Here is a 12,051-nt window from a genome sequence, read left to right as displayed (position 1 = left end):
GTAAATATAGAACTTTTTTTAAGGAAAATTTCGGAATTCTTTTAAATAACGAAATGCAAAAAATCCCTAAAAACGAATCGAGTTTAGAAACAAATTTTTCTGTGTTTGGACAGCCCTAGTCTTTTGCACTACAAATAAGATACGTGCAGTGTGCATAGGAAGGAGATTCCATCTGAACATGAGGATGAACTTCCTGACTGTGAGAGCCGTTCAGCAGTGGAACTCTCTGCCCCGGAGTGTGGTGGAGGCTCCTTCTTTGGAAGCTTTTAAACAGAGGCTGGATGGCCATCTGTCAGGGGTGATTTTAATGCAATATTCCTGCTTCTTGGCAGAATGGGGTTGGACTGGATGGCCCATGAGGTCTCTTCCAACTCTTTGATTCTATGATTCTATGATTCTATGAGTCCATTTATGTTTTGTTTTTTTCAAATTATAGTTTGAGGGACTGTGACCTGGCCCACTGTTTAAATAGTTTGAGGACCCCTGCGCATAACCCGAGGAGGGGTATTAAGTAGGGCTGGGTAACCACGGAAAAATTTGTTTCTAAACTCGATTCATTTTTAGGGGGTTTTTGCGTTTCGTTTTTTCAAAGAATTCCAAAATGTTTATTTAAAAAAGTTCGAAATATACGAAATTTCGTAAATTACGAAACAATTACGAAACAATTACGAAACAATTCGTCAATGGCGTACGCGATTGTGCAATGTGCAAAAAAAACCCCTCCAAATGGGACAGGGGGAACTTCTGAAGCTTCCCTCTCCCTCTGTTGTTGACTGTTGGTGTGATAATTTATTTTTTTATCACTGATAAAACAAGCAACAACTCTAAAACTTGCATCAGACATACGGAAATAATAACGAAACAATTTCGAAACGATTTCGAAACGATTTTGAACCGATTACGAAACAATTATGAAATAAATTGAAAAATTCGTTTCGATTTTTAGTTGCTCCTGCGTGGCTCAATATTTGATCGTAAGCTAATTTAAATACGAATCAATAACGAATTACAAAATTTACGAACGAAACTGCCCAGCCCTGGTATTAAGGGGTTGCAGAATTAGGAAGGTTGAGAAACACTGCTTTAAAGAAAACGAAAACATTCCTACGTGCATGTATGTTGTGTAGGGGTGAGATCAATATCCTAGCATCCTTTGACTGCCCCTTTCCTCCCAAGACAAAACATCTCTCCTTACAAACAGTCAGTCTCAATATGTAAAGGGATTGGAATCTGGAATGCGAGAAAAAAGAAATAACTTAACGGGACCCTAAGAAAGAAAGAAAGCACCCTTCATCGTCCTGGCATAATACAAGGATTGTTGTAGGCTTCCAATGATTCAAAAAACCCTCAAGGATTTGATGGATCAAGTTCGGAACCGGGTTAGATTTGACGGATCAAGTTCGGAACCGGGTTAGTTTTGCTTTTGTAAAAAAAAAAGAGGATTTTTTTCTCTCCCCCCAGGAAACGAATCCTGCTGGGAACCCTCCCGAAACCCACCCGATTCACAGCTGGCTAATGGCAGTTTGTTTCTCCAGAACTTCGAGGTAGTCTGGTTCAGTCTGTAGCTTTCCCGGGAGTAACGGAAGGTCCGGTTTGGACTGTTCTGCAAAATACTTCCGCGGAGTCCCGTACAAAACTGTCTTATTTATCCTGTCCTGGTTTTGTCGCCTCGACTCGTAGGAAGGGGCGAACTGCCTTTTGGGGAGGGTGCAAAAGTTATAATGGACCAGGCTTCCACTAGGCAGCTCCTTGACCCTTTCCACAATGTTCTGATACAGCAACTCCGGCTCCCTCGCAAAGGCCTGCTTCTCTAGCATCTCGGCTGCCGTGATTGTAAACGCTAGGCTGGCCGAGTCCTCTTTCTTAGGCTCAAGGTTACTATAGCTATATTCGTGGAGGTTCCTGTAGTAAGCTACGGGGTCCCCTTCCTTCTGCATATAGATGGGGTTCTGGCACATCTGGCCCACGGGAGGTGGGATATAATTATATACATGCCCTTCGGCTTTATCGTGCGCCTCGCTGTTGTAGCACCCGTACTGCAACTGGAAGGAACTTACGTCGAGGTTGTTGGCACTGCTAGGCACGCTCGGCATGCCCTTGCGGCGTTTGAGCACAAAGACAAACAGGCCCGCTCCAAAACAGACCGACAAAATAAACACAACCAGCAGGCCCAGGATTAACACAGAGAGGGGGACTTCCGTCCGCATTTCCGGATAGGAACTGGGGAAGATGCTGAAGGCTTGGGGCACATCTGTGTTCAGGTCCGGAAAGGAGAAGGAGGAATCTAACATATTGGGATTTTCAGGGCAGATGGCTTCCTTGCTCAAGGTCTTGAGATGTTCTCCAGCGTGCTTGGATGGAGAATCGCAGATTACTTCGTTAATGACGACTGGAGTCCCTGACTGCTTGTTGTTTTGCTCGGTGACACGTTCGATCCAGTTCCTCAGCCCCATAATGTCGCAAGTACAATCCCATGGGTTTTCTTGAAGATCAATCTGGATCAAGGCTGAAAGCTGATCAAGGACCCCTCGCACGGGCAAGAAGGAGAAATGGTTGTTCCTCAAGTTAAGCCTGGTGAGGGTTGTGCCCCCAAACACGTTGTCTGGGAGGGACCTCAGCAAGTTGTTGTTCAGAAACAAGAGATGAAGGTTTCCCAGCGCATCAAAGGTACGTGGCAAGATCTCTTTAATGACATTATACTCTAAATACAGATATTGCAAGCTGTGTAGCCCTTCAAACATGGAAGGATACAGGACCTCAAGGTAATTGCCATTGAGATAGAGTCTGCGCAAAGAGGTGAGGTTAGAGAAGGCACCTTCTTGGATCACTGCGATCCTGTTATTCCCCAAGTGCAACAAATCCAACGAGCTGTATTCCAAGAGATCGGTTTTGTAGATAGTCTGCAAATAGTTGCTTGTTAGATAGAGTTTTCTTGGACTGGTGGGTCTTGGGTGGAGATCGGAAATGTTGCCAATCTTTTTCTCTTGGCAGTTGACATTCAACCCATTGTCAGAACCTTGAGAAGTACAGACACAACCAGTTGGACAAGTGAGTGGCACAGGGGACTTGGTTTGGTAAACCATGATTGGTCCAAATATCTGCCTGTCTTTCGACACTGTGACCCGTGGGGTGGGGCGGTTCCTTGTTTTGGGTGGGCGACTGGCTTTGGGAGCCCTGGTTGCACCAACGGCAGAGTTGGCTGTTGGGGGATATTTCTGGCTGTGCGTATCTGAATGGGAAGGGTGCTTCTCCCTCTGGTTGGAGTCCCCAGAACTTTTTCGAGGGCAAAGGTCCTGCCTGGTGAGTTGGGTAACATCTTTGCCATGCAGTCTGAAAGGGGTCTCGCAAACAATCTCCCCAACGAAGACGGTGATGGTATCTAGCCAGGCTTTGAGGGGCAGAAGGTCACAGGTACAGTTCCAAGGATTCTCCTCCAGCTGGATCTCCATGATGCCCCCAATGTGTTCCAGGACACCAGCAAAAGGCATCATCTTGAGCCTGTTCCCTCTGAGATCCAAGTGAGTGAGCAGGACAAAGCGGAACACATTGCTTGGCAGAGAAAGCAGGAGGTTATCATTGAGGATTAACACTTTCAGCTTGTTGAGCTTGCTGAAAGCTCCTGCCTCGATTGTGCTGATGTAGTTGTAATCAGCCTGAAGGTACTCTAGGCTTTCCAAACCCAGGAAAGTGTCCTCCCGAAGGATTTCCAACTTGTTGTTGTTGAGGTGCAACCTCTTCAGAGTCCGAAGGCCAACGAAGGCCCCAGTTCGAATCTCCTGCATGTCGTTGTTGCCCAGGTGGAGGGTCACAGCGTTGGAGTAGTTGACAAACTCATTGGGGTAGAGCCGGACGAAGGCATTGCCGTTGAGGAAGAGCTGGTAGATCTTGGACGGCGGAGGCAAGAGCAGGCTGACGGTTGTAAATCCCTTGTTTTCGCAATTAATATTCAGCACGTTCTCTTTCTCCTCGCAAGGGCAGCGGCTCTTGCTGCAAATGTCTTTGGCAGGTTTGCGGCTCTCCGTCGGTGAGATCCCAGCCACTGTGAACACACTGAGCAGCCAAACACCCTTCAGCATCTTTATGCTCCGGCGAGCCCAGCTTCGGCACCTGCGGTCAAACCTTAAGGGAGGTGGAGAAGAAGAAAGCAGAACCCTGGTTGACACAAGGAAGCGGCCAACTGGGAAGGCAGGACCAAGCAAGGAAGAAGCAAAGGGGCTCAGCGCCAAGTTCTTGGTGGGAGCCCTTCCATCGTCCACAATACCCTCTGTTCCCTCCCTCATCTCTTCATCATACTCTGACATCATTGCAAACCCAACTGAGAGCTCTCTCTGGGCTTGGGTCCTCTTACGGGAGATCTTTCCCCCTCCCCAGCAAATTCCTGGGAAGGGGAGGGGAGAAAGAGAGAGAGAGAGAGAGACGTGGGAAGCTTCAACTTGCCAACTGTCCATGCCCTACTTAACTCTCCCATTCCTGCCCGCCTCCTTTTCCAAGCACTGGGGCAGTTGCCAGACTCCTCTCCCCTCCTCCATGGCATCCAGAGTGCTGCTCTCCCCTCCTCCAATCCTCTTCCCCTGAAATTGGTGGGCTCTCCTGCCACGGGAGCTCTTTGCCAGCCTCCCAAAGATCCCTTTGTGCCAAAGCAGAGCTCAGCTCAGCCTTTCTCCCCACTCCTTCATCTCTACCGCCCTTTTCCCCACCTCCTGCTTTTCCATGGTCTTCCAAAGCTCTGTGAAAGATGCCGTCCTACAGCTCCCAGTCGAGCTACGAATCCCATGTGATGATCAAGAGAAGAAAACTGGAATGTTGCTGCCTGAGAAACAACCCTTCCTTCTCTCTTTCCTGTCTTTCCTTTTTTCTGTCTCTTTATGCTATATATGCAATATAATGGTATATAGTAATATATAATACTGATATTGTAAAAGGTAAAGGTAGTCCCCTGACATTAAGTCCAGTCATGTCCGACTCTGGGGTGTGGTGCTCATCTCCATTTCTAAGCCGAAGAGCCGGCGTTGTCCGTAGACACCTCCAAGGTCATGTGGCCGGCATGACTGCATGGAGCGCCATTATAGCAATATATAATACTGATATTGTAAAAGGGAAAGGTAGTCCCCTGACATTAAGTCCAGTCATGTCTGACTCTGGGGTGTGGTGCTTATCTCCATTTCTAAGCTGAAGAGCCGGCGTTGTCCGTAGACACCTCCAAGGTCATGTGGCTGGCATGACTGCATGGAGCGCCGTTACCTTCCCGCCGGAGCGGTACCTATTGATCTACTCACATTTGCATGTTTTCGAACTGCTAGGTTGGCAGAAGCTAGGGCTGACAGCGGATGCTCACGCCGCTCCCCGGAATCGAACCTGTGACCTTTCGATCAACAAGCTCAGCAGCTCAGTGCTTTAAACCACTGCGCCACTGGGGGCTCCACTGACTGATATTGTACTATGCTAATAATATAATATACTGTATGAAAATATATCTTGTAAGCCACTCTGAGTCCCCTTCGGGGTGAGATGGGCAGCATATAAATGCCGTAAATAAATAAACAAATAAATTCAAGTGCTCCAATTTTTTTTCTTGTCGTGTCAGGAGCGACTTGAGAAACTGCAAGTCGCTTCTGGTGTGAGAGAATTGGCCGTCTGCAAGGACGTTGCCCAGGGGACGCCTGGATGCTTTGATGTTTTTATCATCCTTGTGGGAGGCTTCTCTCATGTCCCCGCATGAGGAGCTGGAGCTGATAGAGGGAGCTCATCCACCTCTTCCCGGATTCGAACCTGCAACCTGTCGGTCTTCAGTCCTGCCAGCACAGGGGTTTAACCCACTGTGCCACCGGGGGCTCCAAGTGCATCCAAGTGCTCCAATGGGGAGCATGGAAAAGATGCGGGCGATGGGCGTGTTGTGGAATTTCTGCACAAATACTTAACATCAAGGCCCATCAATAATATATTGTCGAAGGCTTTCATACCTGGAGTCATGGGGTTGTTGTGAGTTTTCCAGGCTGTATGGCTGCATTCCCCCAGGCAGTAAGAAGCCAGACTTTGAAACCACTAGGCTATTAAATGCTAATTAAGGTGGCTAATCAAGTTGTCCAGGGTGGGAGTATTTTCCCCCACCCTGGACATTATTCCAAAAATATATAAACCCCATTTTCCTAGTTTCTAGCACACCTCACAACCTCTGAGGATGCCTGCCATAGATGCAGGTGAAATGTCAGGAGAGAATGCTCCTGGAACATGGCCATGCTTCTGTAACATCGTCATACAGCTCTGAAAACTCACAACAACCCAGTAATAAGCCCCTTATTCTTAACAGCAATACAATTCAATTGAAGCCCTACAGTATCTGAGGTTGGTAGCTGATAAATACTAGGAGGATATAGAGCAACTAAGCCCCAACATATACCATATATACTGTAGTATAAGCCTAGTTTTTCCAGCCCCCTTTTTAGGCTGAAAAAGATTTCTTTGGTTTATACTCGAGTTAAGATTATTATTTTTTGAGCTTTTAAGCAGAGGCTGGATGGCCATCTGTCAGGGGTGATTTGAATGCAATGTTCCTGCTTCTTGGCAGAATGGGATTGGACTGGATGGCCCATGAGGTCTCTTCCAACTCTTTGATTCTATGATTTTACTCTGTTGTTGTTGTCATTGTTGTTGTTGTTATTATTATTATTATTTGAAGCACAACAAGATGACTCCACAGCAAACAAGATCACTCTGCTGGCTGTTCATTGCACCACATGTCGGACACTTCCCTATTATTATTATTACATTTATTATTTCCTCTATTATTATTATTATTATTATTATTATTATTATTACGTTTACATTATTTTCCTCTATTATACATTTATTACATTTCTCTATTTATTGTTATTACATTTATTATTTTACTTTATTTATTTTTATTATTATTATTACGTTTACATTATTTTCCTCTATTATACATTTATTATGTTTCTCTATTTATTGTTATTATATTTATTATTTTACTCTATTATTATTTTTATTACATTTATTATTTTACACTATTTTTATTATTATTACATCTTTAATTTTACTCTGTTATTGGTATTATGACATTCACATTATTATACCCTATTATTATTTTATGGCATTTATTATTTGACTCTATTGTTGGTATTATTACGTTTATTATTTTTCTTTATTATTATTATTATTATTATTAAATTTACATTATTTTACTCTGGTTATTATTGCTATTACATTTATTATTTTACTATTATTATTATTATTATTACATCTCTAATTTTACTCTATTATTGTTATGATTACATTCACATTATTATACCCTATTATCATTTTTATTGCATTTATTATTTTACTCTATTATTGGTATTATTACATTTATTATTTTTCTTTATTATTATTATTATTACATTTACATGATTTTACTCTGGCTATTATTGCTATTACATTTATTATTTTACTATTATTATTATTATTACATCTCTAATTTTACTCTATTATTGTTATGACTACATCTACATTCTTTTACTCTATTATTGGTATTATTACGTTTATTATTTTTCTTTATTATTATTATTATTATTACATTTATTATTATTATTATTACATCTCTAATTTTACTCTATTATTGGTATTATTACATTATTTTACTCTATTATTTTTATGACTACATTTATTATTTTTCTTTATTTTGATTATTATTATGATTACATTTACATTATTTTACTCTATTATTATTATTATTACATTTATATTATTTTACTCTATTATTATTATTATTATTATTATTACATTTATTATTTTACTCTATTTATTATTACAGTACATGTATTTTTTTCCTCTTTATTATTATTACATATAGTATTTTACTCCGGTTATTATTGTTACTAAATGTATTATTTTACCTCTTATTACTACATTTCTATTACTTTACTCTTATTATTATTATTATTACATTTATTGGTTTATTATTATTGGAAGGATACATAAGCACATTTACATTGAAGGAGGTTACAATGATGATTTACTGTTTTCCTTCGAAATACAGCAAATATTCAAAAACTGAACTTACTAATGCCTCAATTAATGAATGATTATTTACTGTTTTTCTTTGAAATACAGTAAATATTCAAAAACATTGAACCTACTAATGCCTCAATTAATGTCATTTTATTGGTATCTATTTTTATTTTTATTTTTATTTTTTATTCTACCTGTAGCTGCTGCATTTCCCACCCTTGACTTATACTCGAATCAAAACGTTTTACCAGATTAGGTGTCTATATATTCGGGTTGGCTTATACTCGAGTATATATGGTATATTAAACATCTACAGATCCTGCTGCCGTCTCCATCTCTTAATCTTCTTAGTTTTCGAGTCTATCACTTTCTCAACCTATTTTTGACATATTTTTGGAGGACATTGTGCGAGACAAGGAAGCACGTTGCCGAATCCGGGCCCTATCCATCTATCAACCCTGACCACTCTGATAGGTGTTTTTAGGAAGAGACTGCAGCCCGAAGCCTCTTCTCCTGAACTAAATTGGTACCCCAATTCTCCCCACCCAGCATTACGAAGAGACATCCTTCTCCCAGCTTACTGTCCCCCTAAATACTCTGGTTGACATCTCACTCTGCATGGATGCCTTTGCCTCCCACAAAGGAGGGGGAGAGTCGAATCAGTAGGCAGCCCCCAAATGCAAGGTCAGAGAAGGGACTGATTGTCTTCCTTCAGGAGGAAGAAGAGAGGCGGAGGAAGAGAGGGAGAGGAGGAAAAAAGGGGGAGTAGAGGAAGAAGAGGGGGAGAGGAAAAAGAAGGGAGGGAGAAAAGGGCAAAGAGGGGGAGAGAAGGAAGAAGAGAAAGAGAGGAGGAGGAAGGGAGGGAGAAAAGGAAAAAGAGAGGGAGCAAAGGAAGAAGAGAAAAAGAGGAGGAGGAAGGGACGGAGAAAAGGAAAAAGAGGGGAGAGATGGTAGAAGAGAGGGAGAGAAAGAAGAAAAAAGGCGGAGGAGGAAGAAGAAGAGAAAGAGAGGAGGGAGAAGGAGGGAAAGGAAAAAGAGAGAAGGAAGAAGAAAGGGAAAGGAGGAAGAAGAGATGGAAGAAGAAAAAGAGAGGGGGAGGGAGGGAGGGAGGGAGAAAAGGAAAAAGAGGAGAGAGATGGCAGAAGAGAAGGAGAGGAAGAAGAAAAGAGGAGGAGGGGGAGGAAGAACAGAAAGACAGGAGGGCGAAGGAAGAGAGGAGAAAAGGAAAAAGAGAGGGAGAGAAGGAAGATGAAAGGAAGAGGAGGAAGAGAAGGAGAGAAGGAAGAAGAGAGAGAAGGAAGAAAAGAGGGAGAAAAGGGAAAAGAGAGGGAGAAAAAAGAAGGAGAAAGGGACAGGAGGAAGAAGAGAGAGAGAAAAGAGAGAGGGAAAAGGAAAAAGTGGGGAGAGAAGGAAGAAGAGAGGGAGGGGAAGAAGAGGGGGAGAGAAGGAAGACAAAAGGAGAGGGAGGGGAGTTCGGAGAGAGCTGGAGAAACATGGGGGAGTTTGGAGAAAAGGAACAGCAGGGGGATTCAGAGGTGGAGGAGAGAAAGAGGAGTTCAAGGGAGGAGAGCTGGGGTACTGTCTGCGGAGGGAGCTGAGATGGAGAAGTTTTGGGGAGCAGGAGAAGGGGAGAGAGGCGAAAGGGAGAAGGAGAGATTGTGGGGGAAAGAAAAAGAGGAAAGAGCTGGGAAGCTTCTATAGAGGGAGAGAAGGAACAGGAAGAAGATAGAGAGGAGGTAATAGAGAGAGGGGGAAAGAAGAGAGGAAGAGGAGGAAAAAGAGGGCGAGAAGCGGAAGAAGAGAGGAAGAAAAGAAAGAGGGGGAGAGGAGGATGAAGAGAGGGAGAGGAGATAAAAGAGAGGGAGAGGGGAAGGAAGAGAGGAAGAAGAGAGGGAGAGGAGGAAAAAGAGGGGGAGAGAAGGAAGAAGAGAGGGAGAGGAGGAAAAAGAGGAGGAGAAGGGGAAGTAGAGAGGAAGTAAAGAAAGAAGAGAGGGAGAGAAGGAAAGAGAGGAGGAAAAAAGGGGGAGAAGGAAGAGGAGAGGGAGAGGAGGCAAAAGAGTGGGAGAGGGGAAAGAAGAGAGGAAGAGGAGGAAAAAGAGGGGGAGAGGGGGAAGAAGAGAGGAAGAGGAGGAAAAAGAGAAGGAGAGGGGAAAGAAGAGAGGAAGAGGAGAGAAAAAGGGGGAGAGGGGGAAGAAGGGAGGAAGGGGATAGAGGGAGAGAAGGAAGAAGGGGAGGGAAGGAAGAAGAGAGGATTAGGAAGAAGAAGAGAGAAAGAAAATGAGGAAGGGAAGAAAAAGAGGGGGTGAGAGAAGGAATAAGCGGGGAAGAGGGGGGAAAGAAAGGGAGAGAAGGGAAAAATAGGAAGGGAAGAAAAGGGAAAAAGAAGAAAAAAGAAGAAGGAGATGGAAAAAAGAGAAGGAGAGAAGGTAAATGGGAGGGAGAGAAGGAAGAGAAGGGAAGAAAAAAGGGGAAGGGGGAAAAGAGAGAAGGAAAAAAGAAGGAAAAGAGGAAGGGAAGAAAAAAGAGGGGGAGAGAGGGAAAAGAGAGAAAGAAAAAGAAAAAGAAGAAAAGGGGGAGAGAAGGAAAAAGAGGGAGAAGGGAGAAAAGGGGAAAGGGAGGAAGAGAAGAGCCGGGGAAAGGGGAGAGAGAGGAGGCGGGGAAGAGGAGACTTTGAGGGGAGAGGGGACGAGAGTTTGGGGGAGTTGAGAAGAGGGAGGCATTGGGGGAGAAGGGAGCAAGGCAAGAGCCTGCTGCTGCGGTCTCTCCGTGCTGGTACTACTCACTCCTGGGGAGAAGCGGCGGCTGCCTTCCTCCGTCTCCTCCGCCTCCGCCGAGTGCGGCATCTTTCGCTTCTCGCGGATCCGGAGGCACCGAGGCTCACTCAGGAGGAGGAAGGAAGGAAGGAAGGAAGGAAGAGGGTCTCAGGATTGGGGGGGGGGGGGCAGAAGCTTTCCTTCCTTCCCAAGGCGGGAGAGAAGGGCTCCTCTTGCAGCTCCGACGGCTCCCCAAGCCCTTTGAACGGGCAGCCTTTTGGCAGGCGCGCCTTGGACACAGCCCCCACCCCCCCTCCCCTTCTCCTTCTCCTCCTCCCCCCGCGGAGTGACGTCACGCGTTGAGGAAGGGGGGGGGGAGAGAGAAGAGCTCTTCCCCTGATATATATATATATGTATTTATTATTATGTCCCTTTCCCCCAAATTTAATGCACTGGTACGAGTTTCCAAGTCTGGAATATTTGGGATCTCTCCCTCTCTCTATCTCCCTCTCTCTGTATCTATCTATCTTTTTATCTCTCTATATCTCCATCTCTATCTATCTACCTCTCTCTCCCTCATCTATCTATCTCTATTCTCTCTATCTCCATCTCTATCTATCCCCCCCCCTCTCTCTCTCTCTTTCTATCTCTATCCTCCCTCTCTCTATTTATCTCTTTCTCTATATATATATATCTTTCTCTCTCTCTCTCTCTCCATCTCTCTATCCCTCTCTCTCTCTTTCTATCTCTATCCCCCCCCTCTCTCTCTCTATATATATCCATCTCTCTATCTCTCTCTATCTAGCTATCTATCTATCTATCTCTCTCTTTCTCATCTATCTATCTCTATTCTCTCTATCTCCATCTCTATTTATCTATCCCTCTCTTCTATCTATATCTCTCTCTCTTTCTATCTCTATCCCCTCTATCTATTTATCTCTCTCTCTCTCTCTCTCTATATATATATATATATATCATTCTCTCTCTCTCTCCATCTCTCTATCCCTCTCTATCTCTATCTCTCTTTCTATCTCTATCCCCCCTCTATTTATCTCTCTCTCTCTCTCTCTCTATATATATATATATCCCTTTCTATCTATCTATCTATCTATCTATCTATCTATCTATCTATCTCTATTTATCTATCCCCCCTCTCTCTATCTGTCTCTCTCACTCTCTCTCTCTCTCCATCTCTCCATCCCTCTCTCTCTCTCTCTCACCTATCTATCTTTATTCTCTCTATCTCCATCTCTATTTATCTATCCCCCCTCTCTCTTTCTATCTCTATCCCCCT

At 43.8% G+C, this 12,051-nt stretch overlaps 1 protein-coding gene and 1 pseudogene across 1 annotated transcript; both read right to left on the bottom strand.

The window, feature by feature from the left end:
- Window positions 1-1,273: 1,273 nt before the first annotated feature.
- SLITRK2 (SLIT and NTRK like family member 2) lies at window positions 1,274-11,061 on the bottom strand. The gene is made up of 2 exons (XM_060756447.2): window positions 10,788-11,061; window positions 1,274-4,119 (listed from the first exon to the last, which is right to left on the bottom strand). The coding sequence occupies exon 2, from the start codon at window positions 4,074-4,076 to the stop codon at window positions 1,503-1,505; it is 2,574 nt and encodes an 857-aa protein (XP_060612430.2). The 5' UTR covers window positions 4,077-4,119; window positions 10,788-11,061; the 3' UTR covers window positions 1,274-1,502.
- Window positions 4,079-12,051, bottom strand: part of LOC132763223 (large ribosomal subunit protein uL10 pseudogene) — a 103,852-nt pseudogene continuing 95,879 nt past the window's right edge.

Source organism: Anolis sagrei, chromosome 10 (genome assembly GCF_037176765.1).
Source record: "Anolis sagrei isolate rAnoSag1 chromosome 10, rAnoSag1.mat, whole genome shotgun sequence".
In the NCBI taxonomy this organism is placed as follows: Eukaryota; Metazoa; Chordata; class Lepidosauria; order Squamata; family Dactyloidae; genus Anolis; species Anolis sagrei.
Note: the sequence above shows the minus strand (reverse complement) of the source record. Positions and strands in the feature narration are given on the sequence as shown.

Coding starts and splice junctions, on each gene's coding strand:
- SLITRK2 (XM_060756447.2), bottom strand. CDS start 4,076: ATGCTGAAGGGTGTTTGGCTGCTCAGTGTGTTCACAGTGGCTGGGATC.